We start from the raw sequence: 24,460 nt of genomic DNA on the forward strand, positions 1-24,460 counted from the left end.
CAAAGCCTCTTTGGGGTCTCCCCGGCTCTACACAACCCCCCACAACCCCTATAGGGCCCGGGGACCCCCTGGAGGGGCTGCGGGGGCTCCTCGCCCTATAGGGCCCCGGCCCTCCCCCCGCGGCCTACAGGGCCCCCGTCGAGGCCTAGAAGGCCCCGAGCCGCCCTTAAAGGACCTATAGGGCCCCGCGCCCCCCTTTGGGGACCTATAGGACCCGGGACCCCCCCCCACAAAACCCTACAGGGCCCTGCCCCCCCCCCCCCGCGGCCTACAGGCCCCGAGCTCCCCGCGAGGCCTGCGCGCGCCCCCCGCCGCCCCGCTAGGCCTCAGGCCCGGCCGCCCGCCCCCGGGCTCGCTTCTCGCCGCCTCGCCGCCGTCCCCGCCGCCCCCGCCGCCGCTCCGGCCGCCGTCCCGGCCTCGCCGCCTTCTCCGCCGCTGCCGCCGCCGGCTCCGGCCTCCCAGTAAAGTTTATTCAAACGCGGAACGGGAAGGAGGAGGCGGGGCCGCGCCGCCATTTTGGGCCGCCCGCGCCGCCATCTTGGGGAGGGCGCGGCGCCATCTTGGGAAGGGCAAAGGAGGGCGCCCGCCGGGCCTGGGCGCCGCCATCTTGGGAGTGGCGGCGCGGTGCGGCCGCCATCTTGGGAGCGGCGCGGCAACCGGGTCCTAGCGCCCGCCCCCCACACGGCCTTGTCCGGATGCGCCTTTATTTATTTTTTTTTTCCTTTTTTTTTCATTTTTTAACAATTCTTCCCCAAAAGAAAAGTCAACGCGGAGCTCCTCCACACCCCCCCCGAACCCGAACTCGCGGGATTTCTCCCCAAAAAACCTCGCCGGGGTGGTGGGAGGGGTGTGAAATGAGGTAGATGGGTGGAAGAAAATGCGAGGAAATGACCCCAAAAATGCCGGGGGGAGCGCCCAGTTATCCCAGTACGGACCAGTAAAGGGGGTGGGGCGACCAGTAACACCAGTCCAGACCAATAAATGGGATCCCAGCCTCAAACCCGCACCCCCGTGGACTGGGGGGGGACAGAGTGGGTTTTGGGGTGAAAACCGTCAATTTTAGTGTTGAGTGAGTGGTTTGGTGTTGGAGGGGGGTCACAAGCACCACGATGGCCCCAGGAGTGAATTTTGGGGTGAAATGAGGTGAATTTGGGTGCGAGGGAGTGCTCCAGTGCTCCACAACGGTTTTGGGTTAAAAAAGAGGGATTTTGGGTCAAAAGACGGGCAGGTTTGGAGCCTTCATTGGGGCCATTTTGGGGTGAAACGAGGCCATTTGGGGGAAAACGGGGGAAGGGGGTGCTACAAAGAGAGGGGGGCACAAAACGGAGAAGGGGTGGTTTTGGGGTGAAAAACGGCGATTTTGGTTGCGGGGTCAGTCGTGCAGCGCCGGGGGGGGCCCCACCGGGGCGGGGGGGGCAATGGGGGGGTGCGCGGGGAGGGGGGACCCCCCCGACCCCCCCCCACCCCCCCCGGGGCTTCCTCCGGGAGGCGGGGGGGGGCGGCGGGGGGGGGGCCCCGCTTCGGGGGGGGCCGGAGGGGGGGCCTGGGGGGGGGGGGGGAGAGGGTGAGAAAGCCCCCAGACCCCCCAAAACCCCACAAATCCTCCCCAAACCCCACAAACCTCCCCAAACCCCAACCCACCCCTAAAGCCCCTAATCCTCCCAAAACCCCTAAATCCCCCAAAACCCCAACCCCCCCCAAATCCCCCCCAAACCCCCAAATCACCCCAAAAACCCCAAATATCCCAACTCCCCCAAATCCCCCCAACCCCCCAACCCCTCAAAACCCCCCAAATCCCCCAAAACCCCCCAACCCCCCCCAAACCCCCCAAAACCCCCAAATCCCCCAAAACCCCCAACCCCCCCAAATACCCCCAAATCCCCCCAAACCCCCCAAACCCCCCAAAACCCCCAAAACCCCAAAACCCCAAACCCCCAAATCCCCCCAAATCCCCCCAAACCCCCCAAATCCCCCCAAATCCCCCAAATCCCCCAAAACCCCCACTCCCCCTAAATCCCCCTTAAACCCCCCAAATCCCCCAACCCCCCCAAATTCCCCAAATCCCCCCCAAAACCCCCAAAACCCCCAACCCCCACAACCCCCACAATCCCCCCAAACTCCCCAAATCCCCCCAAAAACCCCAAACCCCCGAAATCCCCCAAAACCCCCAAATCCCCCAAATCCCCCCCAACCCCCCAAACCCCCAAAACCCACCAAAACCCCCCAAATCCCCCCAAATCCCAAAACCCCCCTAAATCCCCTAAATCCTCCCCAAACCCCAAAACCCCTCTCTCCCCCCCAAACCCCCCAAACCCCCAAACCCCCAAATCCCCCTCAAAACCCCCCAAATCCCCCAAAACCCCCCAACCCCCCCCAAAACCCCCAAACCCCTCAAAACCCCCCAATCCCCCAAAACCCCCTAAATCCCCCACTCCCCCCAAATCCCCCAAATCCCCCCAAAACCCCCAAAAACCCCAAACCTCCCCAAATCCCCCGAAATCCCCCCAACCCCCCCAAACCCCCAAACCCCCCAAATCCCCCAAATCCCCCAAACCCCCCCAAAACCCCTAAACCCCTCACTCCCCCTAAACCCCCCCAAATCCCCCAATCCCCCCCAAACTCCCCAAAAACCCCAAATCCCCCCAAAACCCCAAATCCCTCAAAACCCCCCAAACCCCCCAAAACCCTCCAAACCCCCCAAAACCCCCAAATCCCCTAAATCCCCCCAAAACCCCCAAATCCCCCAAATCCCCCCAAAACCCCTAAATCCCCTAAATCCTCCCCAAACCCCAAAACCCCTCTCTCCCTCCAAATCCCCCCAATCCCCCAAACCCCCCAAACCCCCCCAAAACCCCCAACCCCCCCCAAATCCCCCAAACCCCCCAAATCCCCCAAAACCCCCGAAAACCCCCCAAACCCCCAAACCCCCCCAAACCCTCCAAATCCCCCCAACCCCCCCCAAAACCCCTAAATCCCCCAAACCCCCCAAATCCCCCAAAACCCCTAAATCCCCCAACCCCCCCCAAAACCCCCAAGCCCCCAAATCCCCCCAAAACCCTTAAATCCCCTAAATCCTCCCCAAACCCCAAAACCCCTCTCTCCCTCCCAAACCCCCCAAATCCCCCCAAACCCCCCCAACCCCCCCAAACCCCCCAAACCCCCCCAAACCCCCAAATCCCCCAAACTCCCCAAAACCCCCCCAAAACCCCCAAAACCCCCCCAAAACCCCCATTCCCCCCCCCCTCACCCACCTGCCCTCGCCGCCGGGCCCCTTCCCCTGGCCTTCCCCCTGGCCCTGGCCCTCCTGGGCGAGGGTCCGCAGGGAGGTGGCGCTGGGGGGGGGGGGGTCGGATTTTGGGGGGCCCCCCCCGCGCCCCCCCTGGCTCCCCTTGCTCTTAGCCTCCCCTGCAGCTCCCTCAGCTCCCGCTGCTGCCGTGCCCGCAGGGCCGCCGCCTCCTGGATGTGCCTTTAATTATTTTGGGGGGGGTTCCATAAATATTAATTTTTTTTGGGGGGGGGGGCACCCCCAATTTTGGTGTTTTTCCCCCCAAATTTCTTACTTGTCCCGCAGGCGCCGCAGCTCGGCCCGCAGCCCCTCGTCCTCCGAGTCGCCGCCGTCGCTGCTGCTGGAGATGGGGGGCGCGGGGGGGGCGCGGGGAAATGGGGGGTCCAAGGGGGGGGCCGGGGGGGGGTCGCTGTCCGAGCTCGGGGGGATCGGGGGGGGGGCGATGCTGCCGCCGCTGCCGCCGTCGGGGGCTTCGGTGGGGGTGGAGGGGGAGGCCTGCGGGGAGGGGGGGGGGTGATGGAGGGGGGGGATATGGGGGGGTTTGGGGGGGGTTGGGGGGGATTTGGGGTCCCAAGGGGGAATTGGGGGGGGGATATGGGGGAGATTGGGGTCCCAAAGGGCACCCAGGGGGGGTTATGGGGTATTTGGGGGCAGTTACAGGTGCTATGGGGGCAGTTTGGGGGGCCTATGGGGGCAGTTTGGGGGTCTATGGGGTATTTTGGGGTCCCAAGGGGCATCTGGGGGGGCTATGGGGGCAGTTTGGGGGTCTATGGGGTATTTTGGGGTCTCAAGGGGCAGCTGGGGGGCTATGGGGGAAGTTTGGGGTGTCTATGGGGTATTTGGGGGCAGTTAGGGGTGCTATGGGGGCAGTTTGGGGGGGCTGTGGGGGGGACTTGGGGTCCCAAGGGGGAATTGGTGGGGGGCTATGGGGGCAGTTTGGGGGGCTATGGGGGTAGTTTGGGGGGGGCTATGGGGTATTTTGGGGTCCCAAGGGGCACCTGGGGGTCTATGGGGGCAGTTTGGGGGGTCTATGGGGGCAGTTTGGGGGGACTGTGGGGTATTTTGGGGTCCCAAGGGGCACCTGGGGGGGCTATGGGGGCAGTTTGGGGGTCTATGGGGCAGTTTGGGGGGCTATGGGGTATTTTGGGGTCATAAGGGGCACCTGGGGGGGCTATGGGGGCAGTTTGGGGGGTCTATGGGGTATTTTGGGGTCTCAAGGGGCACTTGGGAGGCTATGGGGGCAGTTTGGGGGTCTATGGGGTATTTTGGGGTCCCAAGGGGCACCTGGGGGGGCTATGGGGGCAGTTTGGGGGGTCTATGGGGGCAGTTTTGGGGTCTATGGGGTAGTCTGGGGGCCCAAGGGGGAACTGGGGGGGCTATAGGGGCAGTTTGGGGGGGCTGTGGGGGGGACTTGGGGTCCCAAGGGGGAATTGGCGGGGGGGCTATGGGGTATTTTGGGGTCCCAAGGGGCACCTGGGGGGGCTATGGGCGCAGTTTGGGGGGTCTATGGGGGCAGTTGGGGGGGACTATGGGGCAGTTTGGGATCTCCATGGGGCTCTTGGGGCCTTATGGGGCACTTGGGGGTCCCTATGGAGCAATCTGGGGTCCTTCGGGGGCAATTTGGGGTCCTTGGGGGCAATTTGGGGTCCCTGGGGGCAAATTTGGGGTCCCTGGGGGTGATTTTGGGGTCCCTGGGGGTGATTGTGGGGTCTCTGGGGGCAAATTTGGGGTCCCCGGGGTGATTTTGGGGTCCCTGGGGGCAATTGTGGGGTCCCCGGGGTGATTTTGGGGTCCCTGGGGGCAAATTTGAGGTCCCTGGGGGTGATTTTGGGGTCCCTGGGGGTGGTTTGGGGTCCCTGGAGGCAAATTTGGGGTCCCTGGGGGTGATTTTGGGGTCCCTGGGGGCAAATTTGAGGTCCTGGGGGCAATTTTGGGGTCCCTGGGGGTGATTTGGGGTCCTTGGGGGTGATTTTGGGGTCCCTGGGGGCGATTTTGGGGTCCCCGGGGTGATTTTGGGGTCCCTGGGGGGAAATTTGGGGTCCCTGGGGACAATTTTGGGGTCCCTGGGAGTGATTTGGGGTCCTTGGGGGTGATTTTGGGGTCCCTGGGGGCAATTTGGGGTCCTGGGAGCTGATTTTGGGGTCCTGGGGGTGATTTTGGGGTCCCTGGGGCAAATTTGGGGTCCTGGGGGCTAATTTTGGGGTCCCTGGGGGGAAATTTGGGGTCCCTGGGGACAATTTTGGGGTCCCTGGGAGTGATTTGGGGTCCTTGGGGGTGATTTTGGGGTCCCTGGGGGCAATTTGGGGTCCTGGGAGCTGATTTTGGGGTCCTGGGGGTGATTTTGGGGTCCCTGGGGCAAATTTGGGGTCCTGGGGGCTGATTTTGGGGTCCCTGGGGGTGATTTTGGGATCCCTGGGGGCAAATTTGGGGTCCCAGGGGCTGATTTTGGGGTCCCTGGGGGCGATTTTGGGGCCCCCCACCCCCTCCCCCCCCCTTACCCACCTGCAGTCGCCCCCGCCGGCCGCCCCCCGTCTCGGCTCCCCCCGGGGGGGGGTCCCCATCCGCTCCGCAGGGGGGGTCCCCAAAATTCTCCTCCGCCTCCCCTGCCCGAAAAAGACCCAAAAGGCGGGGGGGGGACGGGGGGAGGGGGCTGAATTTGGGCCCCCCCCACCCCAAATACCAAAATAATGGGGTTGGGGGGGGGAAATTGGGAGAGGGGGGGGATTTTTGGGGGGAAATTGGGGGATTTTTTTGGGGGGGCAAATTTGGGGGGGGGTAAATTTAGGAAGGGGGGGATTTTGGGGGGGAAATTGGGGGATTTTTTGGTGGGGATTAATTTGGGGGGGGGTAAAATTTGGGGAGGGGTTAAAATTTGGGGAAGGGGATTTTGGGGGGGAAATTAGGGGATTTTTTTGGGGGGGGTAAATTTTGGGGGGCTAAAATTTAAGAAGGGGGGGATTTTGGGGGGAAATTGGGGGATTTTTCGGTGGGGGTAAATTTGGGGAGGGATAAAATTTGGGGAGGGGGATTTTTTTTTTTTGGGGGGGGGGGGGGGTTACCTGGTCGGGGTCGCCCCCCCCCGAGGGCGGCGGCGCGGCGGGCCCAATTTTTTAATTTTCGGCTCCAGGTTTTCTTGCTAACGGGGTTTTTCAGGCGGGGGCAGTGGAAACGGATCCCGAAATATCCTCCGGGGGGGGCGTCCTGAGGGAATTGGGGATTTGGGGGGGGGGCAAGGTGAGGTGACCCCCCCATAGGCCCCCCCAAGTACCAATTGGGACCCAAAAATACCCCATAGACCCCCCCAAACTGCCCCCATAGCCCCCCCAAGTACCAATTGGGACCCAAAAATACCCCATAGATCCCCCAAACTGCCCCCATAGCCCCCCCAGCTGCCACTTGGGACCCCAAACTGCCCCCATAGCCCCCCCAGGTGCCATTTGGGACCCCAAAGTACCCCATAGAGCCCCCAAACTGCCCCCATAGACCCCAAATTACCCCCTTGGGACGCCAAAATACCCCATAGCTCCCCCAGTTCCCCCTTGGGACCCCAAACTGCCCCAATAGACCCCAAAACTGCCCCCATAGCCCCCCCCTGGGTGCCCCTTGGGACCCCAAACTGCCCCCATAGACCCCAAACTGCCCCCTTGGGACCCCAAAACTGCCCCCATAGACCCCCAAACTGCCCCCATAGCCCCCCCAGCTGCCCCTTGGGACCCCAAAATACCCCACAGAACCCCCAAACTGCCCCCATAGCCCCCCCAGCTGCCCCTTGAGACCCCAAAATACCCCATAGACGCCCCCAAACTGCCCCCATAGCCCCCCCAGGTGCCATTTGGGACCCCAAAATACCCCATAGACCCCCAAACTGCCCCCATAGCCCCCCCAGCTGCCCCTTGGGACCCCAAAGTACCCCATAGCCCCCCAAACTCCCCCATAACCCCCCCCAACAACCCCATATCCCCCCCCCCAGGGTCCCGACTCACCTTGGGGTCCGGGGACGGTGGCCGGAGGCTGGGGGCGTCGCGGTGACCCTCGGGGTAGAGCAGGGTGCGGAGCTGCTGGTCCAGGGTGAGGATGGCCGGGGGGGGCGCGGGGGGGACATCGGGGGTTTGGGGACCCCCCACGACCTGCTCGGGGCCCTTGGGATCCTCCGGGGCTTGGGGACCCAGCTCAGAGGGGCCCTTGGGTGCGGCGCGGTCCCAAGAGGTGGCGGGGGGCGTCCCCGCGTCTTGGGGGACGCTCAGCTTTTGGGGGGTGGAGGGGATTGGCCCCAAAATGTGGGGGACACCCAGATCTTGGGGGTCGGGGACGGTCGTCTCCGCACCCTTGGGTGCTTCCAGGTCCCAAGTGTTGGGGACGAGTGTCCCCAATCCTTGGGGGACACCCAACTCTTGGGGTCCACCAATGACTGTCCCCAAGCCTTGGGGGACACCCAACTCTTGGGGTCCTCCCATGACTGTCCCCAAGCCTTGGGGGACACCCAACTCTTGGGGTCCGGTGACAATTGTCCCCAATCCTTGGGGGACACCCAACTCTTGGGGTCCTCTGATGACTGTCCCCAAGCCTTGGGGGACACCCAACTCTTGGGGTTCGGGGACAATCATCTCCAGCCCCTTGGGCGCATCCAGCTCTTGGGGTTTGGTGACGATCGTCTTGGCACCCTTGGGTGCCTCCAGGTCCCACGCGTTGGTGGCAGTTGTCCCCGGTCCTTGGGGGACACCCAACTCTTGGGGGTGGGTGGCGGTCACCTCCTGTCCCTTGGGTGCCTCCTGGTCCCAAGAACTGGTGACAATCGTCCCCGGTCCTTGGGGGGCACCCAAGTCATCGCCGTGGGCTTTGGGGACGATTGTCTCCGGTCCCTTGGGTGCATCCTGCTCCCAAGCTCCAGGGGCGATTGTCCCCAAGCCCTGGGGGACACCCAACTCTTGGGGTCCACCAATTATTGTCCCCAATCCTTGGGGGACACCCAACTCTTGGGGTCCGGTGGCGATTGTCCCCAATCCTTGGGGGACACCCAGATCTTGGGGTTCGGGGACAATCCCCTCCGGTCCCTTGGGTGCGTCCAGGTCCCAAGGGTGGGTGGCCGTCGTCACCAGGCCTTGGGGGACAGCTGGTTCTTGGGGTGCGGTGACAACCGGCTCCGGCTCCTGGGGTCTCGTGATGATTGTCCCCAACCCTTGGGGGACATCCAGGTCTTGGTGCCCCGTGACCGTCATCTCCGGTCCCTTGGGTGCGTCCAACTCTTGGGGTCCGGTGGAGATTGTCCCCAAGCCTTGGGGGACACCCAACTCTTGGGGTCCTCCGATGACTGTCCCCAATCCTTGGGGGACGCCCAACTCTTGGGGTCCTCCGATGATTGTCCCCAATCCTTGAGGGACACCCAACTCTTGGGGTCCGGTGACAATTGTCCCCAATCCCTGGGGGACACCCAACTCTTGGGGTCCACCGATGACTGTCCCCAATCCTTGAGGGACACCCAACTCTTGGGGTCCTCCAATGATTGTCCCCAATCCTTGGGGGACGCCCAACTCTTGGGGTCCACCAATGACTGTCCCCAAGCCTTGAGGGACACCCAACTCTTGGGGTCCGGTGACAATTGTCCCCAAGCCTTGGGGGACGCCCAACTCTTGGGGTCCGGTGACCATTGTCCCCAATCCTTGGGGGACACCCAACTCTTGGGGTCCTCCAATGATTGTCCCCAATCCCTGGGGGACGCCCAACTCTTGGGGTCCGGTGACAATTGTCCCCAAGCCTTCGGGGACACCCAACTCTTGGGGTCCTCCGATGACTGTCCCCAATCCTTGGGGGACACCCAACTCTTGGGGTCCTCCAATGACTGTCCCCAATCCTTGGGGGACACCCAACTCTTGGGGTCCTCCAATGATTGTCCCCAATCCTTGGGGGACGCCCAACTCTTGGGGTCCTCCGATGACTGTCCCCAATCCTTGGGGGACGCCCAACTCTTGGGGTCCTCCAATGACTGTCCCCAATCCTTGGGGGACACCCAACTCTTGGGGCCCGGCGACACCCGTTGGCGCACCCTGCTCCACGGCCGCATCCTGCTCGGCGCGGGACGTCCCCATCGCCCTCCGTCCATGCGGTGGCCCCCCAGGACCTAGATGGGGACACCCCCACGAGAAAGGGGACACCCAACGGGGGGTCACCCACCGCCGTCCCCGACGCGTCGCCCCCCTCCCACCACCCCGTCGTGACTCACCGTGGACCTCCCGGTTGCGGATGGTCTGGTTGATGCAGAACCTCCACCGCCCGATGGGGGACGAGTGGGGGACGCTTTCGCCCTGGGGGGGGCCGTGGGGTACTTGGGGGTCCGAGGCGGGGGGGCGGAGGAGCCCCTGAGCCTGGACCACGATGGCCTTCAGCTCCTCCACGAATTTCTCCCGCTCGGCCTCCAGCACGAAGTTGTCCTCGACCTGGAGGGGGAGGACGCAAAGGATTTTAGGGGGGGGCGTTTTTATTTTTTTGGGGTGTTTTACGAGGTTTTGAGGGGGTTCGGGGAGGTTTGGAGGGGGTTTGGGGAGGTTTTGAGGGGGTTTGGGGAGGCTTTGAAGGGGTTTGGGGTGGGTTGGGGGAGGTTTGGAGGGGGTTTGGAGGGGGTTTGGGGAGGCTTTGAGGAGGATTTGAGAGGTTTTGGGGAGGTTTTGAGGGATTTGGGGAGTTTTTGAAGGATTTGGGGAGGTTTTGAGGAGTTTGGGGAGGTTTGGAAGAGGTTTTGAAGGATTTGGAGAGGCTTTGAAGAGGTTTGGGGTGGGTTGGGGGAGGTTTGGAGGGGTTTGGAGGGGGTTTGGGGAGGCTTTGAGGAGGATTTGGGAGGTTTTGAAGGGTTTAGGGGAGGTTTTGAGGGATTTGGGGAGGTTTTGAGGGGTTTGGGGAGGCTTTGAGGGGGTTTGGGGAGGATTTGGGAGGTTTTGAAGGGTTTTGGGGAGGTTTTGATGGATTTGGGGAGGTTTTGAGGGGGTTTGGGGAGGCTTTGAGGAGGATTTGGGAGGTTTTGAAGGGTTTAGGGGAGGTTTTGAGGGATTTGGGGAGAATTTGAGGGGGTTTGGGGAGGTTTGGAAGAGCTTTTGAAGGATTTGGGGAGGCTTTGAAGGGGTTTGGGGTGGTTTGGAGGAGGTTTGGAGGAGACTCTGAGGTTTGGGGTGCTTTAGGGGAGGTTTGGAGAAGTTTGGGGAGGTTTTGAGGGATTTTGGAGAAGTTTTGAGGGGGCTTGGGGAGGCTTTGAGGAGGATTTGGGAGGTTTTGAAGGGTTTGGAAGAGGTTTTGAGGGATTTCGGGAGGTTTTGAGAGGTTTTGGGGAGGTTTTGAGGGGGTTTGGGGAGGTTTGGAAGAGCTTTTGAGGGATTTGGGGAGGCATTGAAGAGGTTTGGGGTGGATTGGGGAAGGCTTGGAAGGGATTTGGGGAGGCTTTGAAGGGTTTTTGGGGAGGTTTGGGGAGGTTTGGAGGAGATTCTGAGGTTTGGGTTGTTTTAGGGGAGGTTTGGAGAAGTTTGGGGAGGTTTTGAGGGATTTTGGAGAAGTTTTGAGGGGGCTTGGGGAGGCTTTGAGGAGGATTTGGGAGGTTTTGAAGGGTTTAGGGGAGGTTTTGAGGGATTTGGGGAGGTTTTGAGGGGGTTTGGGGAGGTTTGGAAGAGCTTTTGAGGGATTTGGGGAGGCTTTGAAGAGGTTTGGGGGAGGTTTGGAGGAGATTCTGAGGTTTGGGGTGCTTTAGGGGAGGTTTGGAGAAGTTTGGGGAGGTTTTGAGGGATTTTGGAGAAGTTTTGAGGGGGGTTGGGGAGGCTTTAAGGGCGTTTCGGGAGGATTTGGGAGGTTTTGAGGGATTTAGGGAGGTTTTGAGAGGTTTTGGGGAGGTTTTGATGAGTTTGGGGAGGGTTTGAGGGATTTGAGGAGGTTTTGTGGGATTTTGGGAGGTTTTAAGGGTTTCTGGGGAGTTTCTGAAGGGTTCGGGGGAGGTTTTGAGGGATTTTGGGGAGGTTTTGAGGAATTTTGGGAGCTTTTAAGTGGTTTTGGAGAGGTCTGGATGGGTTTGGAAGAGGTTTTAAGGAATTTGGAAGAGGTTTTGAGGGATTTGGGGAGGTTTTGAGGGGTTTGGCGGAGGTTTTGAGGGGTTTGGGGGAGGTTTTGAGGGATTTGAGAAGGTTTTGAGGAATTTTGGGAGGTTTTGAGTGGTTTTGGGGAAGTTTTGAGCGGTTTTGGAGAGGTCTGGAGAGATTTGGAAGACGTTTTGAGGCTTTTGGGGAAGCTTTGAGGGGTTTGGGGGTTAGGTGGAGTTTTGGGGGTTAGGTGAGATTTTGGGGTGATTCTTAGGGGAAAGTCAAAGGATTTTTTGGGGTCCTGGGGGGGTCACCATGTAGTCGGCGATGTCCTCGGGGGCGTCCCCGTCGGCGTCGAACTTGAAGGTCACCATCTTGCTGTCGTGCGTCTCCAGCTGGCACTCCACCGTGTTGTCCCCCGGGGACGAGACCTGGGGAGGGGGCACGGTTTTTTAGGGGTGTCCCCGTGTCCCCCCCCCAGCCCCGTCCCGTGTCCCCAGACCGACCTGCAGGACGGTGAGCTGGAAGCGGGCGCCCTTGTCCGGCCGCGGGCAGGAGGCTCGGCGCTGCCGGCTGCGGTCGGGTTTGGTGGCGGTGGGGTCGGGGACACCGGGGACGTCCCGTGGGGTGGCCTCTGCTGGTGGCATCGCTGGGGCTGGTGGCATCGCTGGGGCTGGTGGCATTGCTGGGGCTGGTGGCATTGCTGGGGTTGGTGGCATTGCTGGGGTTGGTGGCATCCCTTGACCTGGTGGCATCTCAGGAGTCAAGTGAATCCCTGGGGCTGGTGGCATTCCTGGGGCTGGTGGCATCCCTTGACCTGGTGGCATCCCTTGACCTGGTGGCATCCCTGGAGCTGGTGACATCCCCGGAGCTGGTGACATCCCTGGAGCTGGTGGCATCCCTTGACCCGATGGCATCCCTTGACCTGGTGGCATCTCAGGAGCTGGTAGCATCCCCGGGGCTGGTGACAACCCTGGGGCTGGTGGCATCCTTGGGACTGGTGGCATCTCAGGAGCCAACTGAATCCCTGGGGCTGGTGGCATCCCTTGACCTGGTGGCATCCCTTGACCCGGTGGCATCCCTGGGGCTGGTGACATCCCTGGAGCTGGTGGCATCCCCTGACCCGGTGGCATCCCTGGGACCGGTGGCATCTCAGGAGCCATCTGAATCCCTGAAGCTGGTGGCATCCCTTGACCTGGTGGCATCCCCGGGGCTGGTGGCATCACCAGAGCTTGTGGCATCCCTGTGGCCATCTGCGGCTGCATGCCAGGGACCAGCTGAGATGACAGCTCGGGAGCTGGTGGCATCCCTGGGACCGGTGGCATCCCTTGGATCAATGGCATCCCTGGGGCTGGTGGCATCCCTGGGGCTGGTGGCATCCCTTGACCCGGTGGCATCCCTGGGGCTGGTGACATCCCTGGAGCTGGTGGCATCACCAGAGCTTGTGGCATCCCTGGAGCCGGCGGCATCCCCATCACCGTCCCCGGTGCACCGGGAGCCGTCTGGACCCTCGCTGCCCCTGCCACCGGTGTCACCGCTTGGCCAGCGTCCCCCCTGACACCGGTGACGGGGCCACCAGCCCGGCTCTGCCCATCCACGGTGGTGGCCTCCAGCTGGGACGAGGCCGGTGGCACGGGTGGTGGTGGCACCACGGGGACGTCCGGCGCCATCCCCTCTGTGCCAAAGGGGACCTGTGGGACAAGTGGCAGTGGTGGCTTCAAGGGGACAAGGTTGGGTCAAGGGGACAAGGTTGGGTCAAGGGGACACGGTTGGGGACAAGGTTGGGTCAAGGAAATGAGGTTGGGTCAAGGGGACAAGGTTGGGTCAAGGGGAAAAGGTTGGGGACAAGGTTGGGTCAAGGGGATGAGATTGGGTCAAGGGGACAAGGATGGGTCAAGGGGACACAGTTGGGGACAAGGTTGGGTCAAGGAGATGAGGTTGGGTCACGGGGATGAGTTTGGGTCAAGGGGACGAGGTTGGGTCAAGGGGACGAGGTTGGGTCAAGGGGACGAAGTTGGGGACAAGGTTGGGTCAAGGAGATGAGGTTGGTTCAAGGGGACACGGTTGGGTCAAGGGGATGAGGTTGGGTCAAGGGGACATGGTTGGGGACAAGTTGGGTCAAGGGGACCAGGTTGGGTCAAGGGGACGAGGTTGGGTCAAGGGGACAAGGTTGGGTCAAGGTGACACGGTTGGGTCAAAGGGATGAGGTTGGGTCAAGGGGATGAGGTTGGGTCAAGGGGATGAGTTTGGGGACAAGGGGACACGGTTGGGTCAAGGGGACAAGGTTGGGTCAAGGGGACGAGGTTGGGGACAAGGTTGGGTCAAGGGGACAAGGATGGGTCAAGGGGACGAGGTTGGGTCAAGGGGACACGGGTCAAGGGGATGAGGTTGGGTCAAGGGGACGAGGTTGGGTCAAGGGGACGAAGTTGGGTCAAGGGGATGAGGTTGGGTCAAGGGGACAAGGTTGGGGACAAGGTTGGGTCAAGGGGACAAGGTTGGGGACAAGGTTGGGTCAAGGGGACAAGGTTGGGTCAAGGGGATGAGGTTGGGTCAAGGGGACACGGTTGGGTCAAGGGGACACGGTTGGGTCAAGGTCGGGTCAAGGGAACGAGGTTGGGTCAAGGGGATGAGTTTGGGTCAAGGGGACAAGGTTGGGGACAAGGTTGTGTCAAGGAGATGAGGTTGGTTCAAGGGGACACGGTTGGGTCAAGGGGACAAGGTTGGGGGACCATGGGTGTCCTCGGGAGCCACCTACCCCCTGGTAGCACCCGGTGGCCTCCGATCCAGCGCTGTTCTCCAAGAGGACCTCAGCTGTTGACCGCACAACGTTGGGCAAATTTTGGGGTCCACCACGATGGGGACAGAGTTGGGGACAATTCTGGGGGGGTCTCTCACCAGTGGCGGGGGTCTGCTGCCGCAGGAGCTGCTGCCGGACGTGCTGGTCCACCTCGGTGTCCTCATTTTCGGGGATGGCCCCCCGGCCCTCCGCCTGCTTCCTCTCCCTCATCTTCCTCACCAGCGCCAGGCGGTCCCGGATGGATTTGGCCACGGCTTTGGAGTCGCTCTCGTGGAAGAAGCCGGATTTCACCTGATGGGGGAGAGAGGGGAGGCCGTGGGGAGCGGAGCATGGTGGGCTTGGAGGAGGGTTGGCTCTGGGGGGGTTCTACGTGAGTTTGAGGGGGCAACCGTTGGGTTCATTGATGATCTTGGGGGTTCATTGACTTTTGGGGGGTTCGGGATGAGTTAGAGGGGTCAATCTTGGAGGTTCATTGACTTTTGGGGGGTTTGGGATGAGTTAGAGGGGTCAATCTTGGAGGTTCATTGACTTTTGGGGGGTTCGGGATGAGTTGGAGGGTTCAATCTTGGAGGTTCATTGACTTTTTGGGGGGCAGAATGACTTAGATGAGTCAACCACAAGGTTCATTGATGATCTTGGAGGTTCATTGACTTTTGGGGGGTTTGGGATGAGTTAGAGGGGTCAATCTTGGAGGTTCATTGACTTTTGGGGGGTTTGGGATGAGTTAGAGGGGCCAATCTTGGAGGTTCGTTGACTTTTGGGGGGTTTGGGATGAGTTAGAGGCGTCAACCGTTGGGTTCACAAGCCAATTGGGAGGATCGTTGATTTTTGGGGAGGGGTTAAGTTGAGTTTCAGGGACCAACCGTAGGGTTCAGAGTCAATTTGGACCTTCAACGACTTTGTGAAGACCTCAGTAACGAATTTGAGGCCAACCACGGTGAATTTGGAGGTTCACTGACTTTGTGGGGGTTCAAGACGAGTTAGAGGGGTCAACCATAGGGCTCATGAGTGAACTGGGAGGATCCTTGACTTGAGTTTGAGGAGCCAACCATCACGTTCGCTGTGAACTTGGAGGTTCATTGAGTTTTTGGGGTGCTTCAAGAGCCAACCTCAGAGGAGCTTCAGCCTCACAACCTCCCCCCCGGCGCCCCGTGCCACTCACCATCTCGTAGGCCACCTCCTCGGGGACATCGGACTCCAGGTCGAAGCTAAACTCGATGGCCTCGTTGTCCTTGTGCTTCCCCTTCAGCTTTTTGGGGTCCTCCACCCAGAGACGGAGCGCCAGGGAGGAGTCCAAGCCCCCATCCTCCTCCGCCAGCTCCACCCGCAGCCCCGTGTCCTCCGCGAAGAACGCGTGGTTCAGCAGGTCCCGGATGGAGAGCCTGCGAGCGGGGACACGGGGTGGGACACGGGGTGGGACACGGGGCGGGACACGGGGCGGGGGTCCCCGTAGGCTCCCCGATTCTCCCACCTCTCCGCCTTGTTCTGCCGGATGCAGCCCTCGATGATCTCCTTCACGTCCGGGTCCGTCACCTTGTTGAAACTCGCCGGCTTGATGCCCTACGAGCGGAGGAACCCCCGGGTGATGCCACCACCACCACCACCACGCCGGGGCAAGGCACGGGGGACGAGCACCCACGCTGGTGACTTTGCGGTAGATCTGGGCGGCGTTTTGGCACTCGGAGTAGGGGTACTCGGAGGTGCCCATCTCCAGCATGCACATCCCGAAGGCGTAGACGTCCACCGACTCGTCGTAGCGCTCCTCGTACATCTCCGGCGCCATGAACTCCGGCGTCCCTGGTTGGGGGGGAAGAGCCAAGGGGCCACCGTCAAGCGTTGGCCAACGTTGAGCGTTGAGCGTTGAGCGTTGGCTCGTTGAGCGTTGAGCGTTGAGCGTTGGCTCGTTGAGCGTTGAGCGTTGGCCCGTTGAGCGTTGGCCAACGGGCGGGCACGGCGCGGCTTACCGATGACGCTCTTGGCGAAGGAGGTGCGCATGAGGGTGGCCAAGCCCAGGTCGCCGATCTTGACGGAGCCCGTGGGGCCGGTGATGAAGATGTTGTCGCACTTGAGGTCGCGGTGGATGATGGGGGGCGTGCGGGTGTGGAGGAAGTGGAGACCCTTCAGGATCTGCCGGCACCAGCTCCGCAGCACCTTGGGCTTCATCACCTTGAACCTCTTCAGGTACCTGCGGGCGGGTCGGGGGGCGCCTCGTCCCGCGGCGTGCCACCACCCCAAAATGTTTTTCCACCCCCCATCTCCCCAACCGACTCACGTCTTGAGGGTGCCCGACGTCATCAGCTCGGTGACGAGGACGATGCACTTCTTGCCCTTGAGCGTGGACTCCCACGAGTCGTAGAAGCGGACGATGTTGGGGTGCTGCAGCCCCTTCAGCATCTCCGCCTCCTCCTTGAACCTCTGCTGCTCCGCCTTGGTCAGCTTGCGGTCCTGGGGAGGGGGCGAAGGGGGGGGGTTATGCGGCAGAAAAAAGGGGCTCGCCATCGGTTTGGGGAGAAGGATGATGAATTTGAGGCTTTCGAGAGTTGATTTTGTAAGGCGGTTGAGGAACGCAACAGGGACAACGAGTTAAAGAGCATAAATAATGAATTTAGTGGGTAAATGGGCAAAGTGGGGCTTTGACGACAAATTTTGGGGGTTGTTGGAAGGGCACCTTGTGAATCGGGGTGTCAGCAGTGAGGTTGAAGAACGAAATGATGGATAAAAAAATGGAAAAAATGGAAAAAAAATGGGTAAACTGCGAAGTTTGAGGGCTTCGATGAAAGGATCGATGAGTTTTTAGGGCGTAATTACAAGGCCGATTGGTGAACTTGGAGGATCGTTGACTTTGGGAGGGGTCAAGATGAGGTGGAGGGGCCAACCGTAGGGTTCATGGTCAATTTGGAGATTTTTGGGGAGATTTAAGATGAATTTGAGGGGCCAACTGTAGCGTTCATGGTCAATTTGGAGAATTGTTGATTTTTAGGAGAATTTAAGATGAGTTTGAGAGGCCAGTTGTAGGGTTCATGGTCAATTTGGAGAATCGTTGATTTTGGGGGAGATTTAAGATGAGTTTGAGGGGCCAACTGTAGGGTTCATGGTCAATTTGGAGATTTTTGGGGAGATTTAAGATGAGTTTGAGGGGCCAACTGTAGGGTTCATTGTTGAGTTTGAAGAATCGTTGATTTTGGGGCTGTTCAAGATGAGTTTGAGGGGCCAACCATAGGGTTCATGGTCAATTTGGAGAATCCTTGATTTTGGGGGAGATTTGAGATGAGTTTGAGGGGCCAACTGTAGGGTTCATGGTCAATTTGGAGAATCGTTGATTTTGGGGAGAATTTAAGACGAATTTGAGGGGCCAACTGTAGGGTTCATGGCCAATTTGGAGATTTTTGGGGAGATTTAAGATGAGTTTGAGGGGCCAACCGTAGGGTTCATGGTCAATTTGGAGATTTTTGGGGAGATTTAAGATGAATTTGAGGGGCCAACTGTAGGGTTCATGGCCAATTTTGGAGGCTCCTGGACTTCAGGAGGGGGAGTCAAGACAAATTTGAGGACCCAAACGTTGGCTTCACGGGGAAGTCAGAACAGTTTCGCTGACAAATCCACCAAACCAGTGGGCGCGCCGTTCACCGCGCGACGCCGTAACGAAGAACCGAAGACGTCGGCGCCGCCGCGCACCCAACCGTGCCCCCCCCCCGCCCCACGGGGCCTCACCTGGAGCTCGCACCAGGCCACCTCCACCCAGGTGTCGGTGTCGAAACCCTTGAAAACCGTCTTGAAAGCCCCCCGGCCCAGCTCGATGTCGAATTTGAGGAAGCGGCCGCCGGGCGAGGTGGCCACGGCCTTCATCTCGGCCTCTTCCTCGATCTCCTGCTTGGCCTTCTCCCGGGGGGGGTCGGCCGGGGGGGCCCGCTCGTCCTCCACCATCTCCACGCTCTTGCGGATGAAGCGGGTCTTCTCCGGGGCGTTGGGGGGCTCTTCCAGGGGGGTCCCGTGGGGTTTTTCGGGGTCCCCGGTGCTGCCGGGGTCCCCCGAGTCGGTGGCCATGGTGGCCCCGAGGCGGTGCCTACACCGCGGCGGGGACGGCGATGAGTTGAGGTGGCCCCCCCCCAGTCCGAAATGTGATGCTTGGGTGCCCCCCCAAAATGGAGGGGTGTCCCCAAAGGGGACGGCGATGAGTTGAGGTGGCCCCCCCCCAAAAAAAAAATAAATAAAAGGGGTGTCCCCAAGGGGTGACAATGATGAACCGAGGTGTCCCCAGCGGTGACGGTGATGACCAGGGGTGTCCCCCCCCCCCCAAAAAAAGAAGGATGTCCCCAGTAGTGCCCATGAGGAGTTGATGTGTGTTGTGTCCCCCCCCCTAAAAAAAAAAAAGGAGAAATGTCCCCAGGGGTAACAATGAGGAGTTGGGGTGTCCCCCCCCTTCAAAAGGATGTCCCCAAGGGTGACAAAATGATTTGGGATGCCCCCCCCCCCAAAAAAAAAAATAAAAGAGGGATGCCCCCGAGGATGATAATGATGAGTTGGGATGTCACCCCCCCCAAAAAAATGTCCCCAAGGGTGACAATGATGACCAAGAATGACCCCCCCCAAAAAAGGATGTCCCCAAGGGTGACAATGATGACCAGGGATGCCCCCCCCCCCCAAAAAGAAGGATGTCCCCAAGGGTGACAATGACCAGGGATGCCCCCCCCTCAAAGAAAGATGCCCCCAAGGGTGACAATGATGACCAGGGATGTCCCCCCCCCCATATAAAAGAAGGATGTAGACAAAGGTGACAATGACAATTTTTGATGTCCCCCCCCAAACAAAGCTGTCCCCAAAGATGACAATGACAACCAGGAATGTGTCCCCCCCCAAAAAAAAAAGGATTTCCCCGAGGGTGACAATGATGATGAAGGATGCCCCCCCCCAAAAAAAAAAAAAAGGGTGTCCCCAAGGGTGACAATGACAAATTGGGACCCCCCCCCCCGAAATTAATGCCCCCAAGGGTGACAATGATGATGAATGCCCCCCCCCCCAAATAAAACGATGTCCCCAAGGGTGACAATGACAAATTGGGATGCCCCCCCCCGGGGGGGGGGGTCGTGCCGGGGGGGTCACCTGGCGTCGCGGCGTCCAGCGGTGCCCTGCCGCGGGGGGCGGGGATTAATTAGGGTGACTTAACGAGGGTTAATTAGGGTGAAAGTGGGGGGGGCGAGGCCTGCTGTGTCCCCCCCCCCAAAATAAAGGCTCCCTGCAGCCCAGGGTGGGGGTGGGTGCGTGCCCCCCCCCCTCCGTCCCCCCCCCCCCCCCCGGCTGCTCGCTTCCTGCCGGGGGAACGCTTCCGGGGCATGGGGAGGGGAAAGGGGGGAGCCCCCCCCCCACGATCTATAGGGGATGCTACAGGGACCCCCCCCACAGCCTCCCCTATAGCCCCTGCACACCCCCACAGCCCCTCATTGCCCCCCCATAGACCCCTATAGCCCCCCCCATAGACCCTATAGCCCCCCCCATAGACCCCGTGCGTGTCCCCCCCCCCCAGCCCCCTATAGACCCCCTATGGACACTCGGCGTCCCCATAGACCGCTATAGCCCCCCCCCATATACCCTATAGCCCCCCCCATAGACCCTATAGCCCCCCCCATCGACCCCGTGTCCCCCCCCCCAGACCCCTATAGACCCCCTATGGACACTCGGCGTCCCCATAGACCCCTATAGCCCCCCCACCCGCCCCATATAGACCCCGTGCACCCATATAGACCCCCCCCCCAGCTCCTCCTATAGCCCCCGTATGCCCCCCTATACCCCCCCCGCAGCCCCTGCACATCCCCTATAGCCCCTGTGCAGCCCTGGATCACCCCAGCATGCCCCTATAGCCCCCCTATAGCCCCCCCCCATAGCCCCTGTGCACCCCATATGCCCCCTACAGCCCCTGTAGCCCCCATAGGATACCCCCTATGCCCCCCCCTATAGCCCCCGTGCACTCCCTACAGGCCCTATAGGTGCCATAACGCTTGGGCACCTCCATGCCCCCCATAGTACCTATAACCCCCACAGAACCTATAGCCCCCATAGCCCCCAGGCACCCCCTATAGAACCTATAGCCCCTCTGCACCCTATATACCCCCTATAGAACCTATAGCCTGTGTACCTCCTGTGGAGCCTATAGCCCCTATAGAACCTATAGCCCCCACAGCCTCCCTATAGAATCTATAGACCCCATAGCTCCTATAGCCCCATATAGCCCCTCTGTGCCCCTATATATCCACTATAGCCCCTGCAGAATCTACAGAGCCTATAGCCCCTATACCCCCTACAGCCCCTCTGTACCCCCTATAGCCCCTATAGAACCTAGAGCCCTTATAGCCCCCCTGTACCCCTATAAACTCTGCGTAGCCCCTATAGATAGAACCTAGAGCCCCTATGGAACCTACAGCCCCTCTTTGCCCCTATATACTCCCTGTATCCCCTATAGAACCTATAGCCCCTATAGCCCCTACAGCCCCTCTGTACCGCTATATACCCCCTATGGCCCCTAGAAGCCCTATACCTCCTATAGAACCCATAGCTCCTATAGATCCTATAGCCCCATATAGCCCCTCCCTGCCCCTATATGCCCCTATATACCCCCTATAGCCCCTATAGAATCTATAGACCCTATACCTCCTATAGAACCGATAAAACCTATAGCCCCTATAGCCCCATATAGCCCCACTCTGCCCCTATATACCCCTCTACAGCCCCTATAGAAGACCTAGAGACCCTATAGAACCTATAGACCCTATACAACCCATAGAGCCTATAGAACCTATAGACCCTACAGCCCCTATAGAAGACCTATAGACCCTATAGAAGACCTATAGACCCTATAGAACCTATAGACCCTATAGAATCTATACCTCCTACAGCCCCTATAGAAGACCTGTAGACCACATAGCCCCTATAGAGCCCCTATAGAGCCCCTATAGCCCCCCCGATCGATCGCTCGGCGCTCGGCTAGCCGGGTCTAGCCCGCTGCCCCCTCCGGGGGGCTCCGCTCGCTAGCTCGGCGCTCGGCCGGCCAGCCCCGCTCGCTAGCTCGGCGCTCGACTCGCCGCGCCTGGCCCCGTTGGCCGCGCCGGGGCCCCGCTCGATCGCTCGGCGCTCGGCCGGCCGGGTCTGGCCGGGGCCTGGCGGCCATGGCGGCGGGCGGCAGCGCGGCGCTGTTCGCGCAGGGGGTGCGCGCCGTGCTGGGGGGATGGGCCGCGCTGCAGGTGGGCGGGGCCTGAAGGGGTGGGCGGGGCCTAAAGGGGGCGGGGCCTGGGGGTGGGCGGTGGCTGGGGGGGCTGGAGGGGAGGGGGAGGGGAGGGAGCAGGGGGGAGGTGGGAGAGGAGCGGGGCTGTGGGGCGTGGCCTGGTGGTGGGCGTGGCCAGAAGGGGCGTGGCCTGGGGGAATGGGCGTGGACTGGTGGTGGGCGTGTCTTAAAGGGGGCGTGGCCAGGATGGGCGGGCCCTGAGGGAAGGGGCGTGGGAGGGGGTTGGGAGAGGGGGTGGGGGGTGGGGGCGGGGCATGGCGGTGGGCGGGGCATTAAAGGGGCGTGGCATGGAGAGGGGCGTGGCCTTATGGTGGGCGGGGTCTGAGGGGGCGTGGCCTGAGGGGAGGGGCCTGGGAGGTGGCTGGGGAGGGGACAGGGGGAGGAGCGTGGGGGAGGGGCAGGGCGTGGGTTATGGTGGTGGGCGTGGCTTAAAGGGGGCGTGGCACAGAGGGGCGTGTCCTTTTGGTGGGCGGGGCCTGAGGGAAGGGGCGTGGGAGGGGGTTGGGAGAGGGGATGGGGGAGAGGTGTGTGGGCGGGGCATGGTGGTGGGCGGGACATGGAGGGGGCGTGGCCTGATGATGGGCGTGGTCTGAGGGGGCGTGACCTCGATGTAGGCGGGGTCAGAGGGGGCGTGGCCTGAATGGAGCAGGGCGTGGGAGGGGGCAGGGGTGTGAGGGAGGGGTGGGGCGTGGGGGCGTGGCATGGTGGTGGGCGTGGCCTGGATGGGGGCGTGGCGGGTTGATGATGGGCGTGGCTTGAAGGGGGTGTGGCCTGAGGGGGGGCGGGGCTTGGGAGGGGGCTGGGGGGGGTCAGTGGGACATGGGGGGGGGAGGGGACACTTTGGGGGCTCTGGGGTCGGGGGGGGAGGGATTGGGGGGGTGACACCGGGGGGGGGGTGACACCGAGGGGGGGGTGACACGAGGGTGCCCCCCCCCCCAGGTGGCGGTGACCCACGGCTTCGGTGGCCCCCACGGCCCCGAGAAGGTGACCTGGCTGGGGGGGGCCCTGCAGGACTTCTTCCAGCACAACGGTGAGCCGGCTTACTGGGGATACTGGGGGGCACTGGGAGGCACTGGGGGGTTACTGGGGGATACTGGGAGGATACTGGGAAGATACTGGGGGTTACTGGGGACACTGGGGGATACTGGTGGTTACTGGGGGGATATGGGGGGATACTGGGTGACACAGCGGGATACTGGGAGGATACTGGGGGATACTGGGGGGGATACTGGGGGGCACTGGGAGGCACTGGGGGGTTACTGGGGACACTGGGGGTGACAGCGGTGACACCCCCCCAGTGGGGCTGCGGCAGGAGGAGGTGGAGCAGTTCCTGGCTGAGGTGCTGGGAGGGCACTGGGAGGATACTGGTGGTTACAGGGAGAGTACTGGGGGATACTGGGAGTTACTTGGGGGATACTGGGGGACACTGGGGAGATACTGGGAGTACTGGGGGGATACTGGGGGTACTGGGGGGATACGGGGGGACACTGGGGGGATACTTGGGGTTAGTGGGGGGATACTGGGTGACACAGCGGGATACTGGAAGGATACTGGGAGGATACTGGGGGACACTGGGGGATACCGGGAGGATACTGGGGGATACTGGGGACACTGGGGTGACACCGGTGTCCCCCAGAGGGGCTGCAGCAGGAGGAGGTGGAGCAGTTCCTGGCCGAGATCCTGGACCAGGAGTTTGACACCGCCGTGGAGGACGGGAGCCTGGAGCAGGTGGGGGGGGGGACACGTTTTGGGGACATTTTGGGGCATTTGGGGGACATTTTGGGACATTTCGGGACATTTTGGGGACATTTCGGGACATTTTGGGGACGTTTAGGGATGTTTTGGGGATGTTTTGGGACATGGGGATGGGGGATGTGGGGACAGCAGAGCCAGGGTCACCCCAGTCCCCTCCCAGTATCCCCCAGTCCCTTCCCAGTCTCTCCCAGTGCCCCCCAATCCCCTCCCAGCCCCCCCCAGTCCCCCCCCAGTGCTCCCCAGTCCCCTCCTAGTAGCTCCCAGTATCACCCAGTCCCCTCCCAGTAGCCCCCAGTCCCCCTGCAGCCCCCCCCAGCCCTCCTCCCAGCCCCTCCATCCCCTCCCAGCTCCCTCCCAGTCCCCCCAGTTCCCCCCAATCCCTTCCCAGTACCCCTCCACCCCCTCCCAGTTCCCCCCCATCCCTCCCCAGCCCCCCCCAGCCCCCTCCCAGTGCCCCCAGTCCCCTTCCAGTCCCCCCCCAGCCCCTCCCAGTACCCCTCCACCCCCTCCCAGTATCCCCCAGTTCCCCCCCAGTCCCTCCCAGTACCCCCCAAGCCCCTCCCGGTACCCCTCCACCCCCCCCAGTCCCCTCCCAGCCCCTCCCAGTCCCCTCCCGGTACCCTCAGTCCCCCCCCATCCCCTCCCAGTCCCCCCCCAGCCCCTCCCAGCCCCTCCCAGTCTCCCCCCATCCCCTCCCAGTGCTCCCAGTACCTCCCAGTTCCCCCCCCCCAGGTGAGCCGCCAGCTACTGGAGCTCCACGCCCGTGCCCAGCGTGGGGACGCGGTGGCCGTGGGGGCGGCGGTGGCCGCGTTGGCCCGGGGGGGCCCGGCCCTGCAGGCCCTGGTGGCCGCCGCCCGCCCGGGGGGGGCACCCGGGGGGGACAGCGACGACGACGACGATGACGACGAAGGGGACACCGCGGACACCAGTGCCACCAGTGCCACCAGTGCCACCAGTGCCACCAGTGCTGCCCAGCCCCCCCCCGAGGGGCATGGGGACACCGCGGAGGTAATTGGGGGAGCGGGGGGGGGGGGGGCACGAAGCTTGGGACCCCCCCCGAATGTCCCCAACCCCCCAAAAAACGCCCCCAACCCCCCCAAATGTCCCCCGATGTCCCCAACCCCCCCCCCAATGTCACCTGGTGTCCCCAACCCCCCGCAAATGTCCCCAACCCCCCAAAAAACGCCCCCAATCCCCCCAAATGTCCCCAACCCCCCCCCCAAATGTCCCCAACCCTCCCCAAAACGTCCCCAACCCCCAAAAAATGTTCCCTCATGTCCCCAATCCCCCAAAATGTCCCC

The 24,460-nt window shown here is 61.9% G+C and overlaps 2 protein-coding genes across 2 annotated transcripts; one reads left to right on the top strand and one right to left on the bottom strand.

Annotated features, from left to right (window-relative positions):
• Positions 1–326: 326 nt before the first annotated feature.
• On the bottom strand, positions 327–18,466 carry LOC311429309 (uncharacterized protein; the record flags this gene model as incomplete). The annotated part of the gene is made up of 17 exons (XM_084540402.1): positions 17,843–18,466; positions 16,404–16,576; positions 16,096–16,316; positions 15,771–15,928; positions 15,603–15,691; positions 15,294–15,513; positions 14,230–14,422; positions 14,090–14,145; positions 11,841–13,025; positions 11,649–11,765; positions 9,504–9,717; positions 7,270–8,558; positions 6,346–6,487; positions 5,789–5,889; positions 3,561–3,781; positions 3,252–3,466; positions 327–559 (listed from the first exon to the last, which is right to left on the bottom strand). Exons 1-17 carry the CDS (start codon positions 18,173–18,175, stop codon positions 327–329), a joined length of 5,160 nt encoding a protein of 1,719 aa, XP_084396528.1. The 5' UTR covers positions 18,176–18,466.
• A 2,749-nt stretch (positions 18,467–21,215) lies between these two features.
• Positions 21,216–24,167, top strand: TSR2 (TSR2 ribosome maturation factor; the record flags this gene model as incomplete). Its single annotated transcript, XM_084540403.1, has 4 exons — positions 21,216–21,363; positions 22,344–22,434; positions 23,041–23,132; positions 23,892–24,167. Coding segments are annotated over exons 1-4 (534 nt in total), but the record flags the coding sequence as incomplete, so codon positions are not given.
• Positions 24,168–24,460: the final 293 nt, after the last annotated feature.

The sequence above is a fragment of the Aythya ferina genome (genome assembly GCF_964211825.1).
Source record: "Aythya ferina genome assembly, contig: HAP1_SCAFFOLD_574, whole genome shotgun sequence".
NCBI lineage: Eukaryota > Metazoa > Chordata > Aves > Anseriformes > Anatidae > Aythya > Aythya ferina.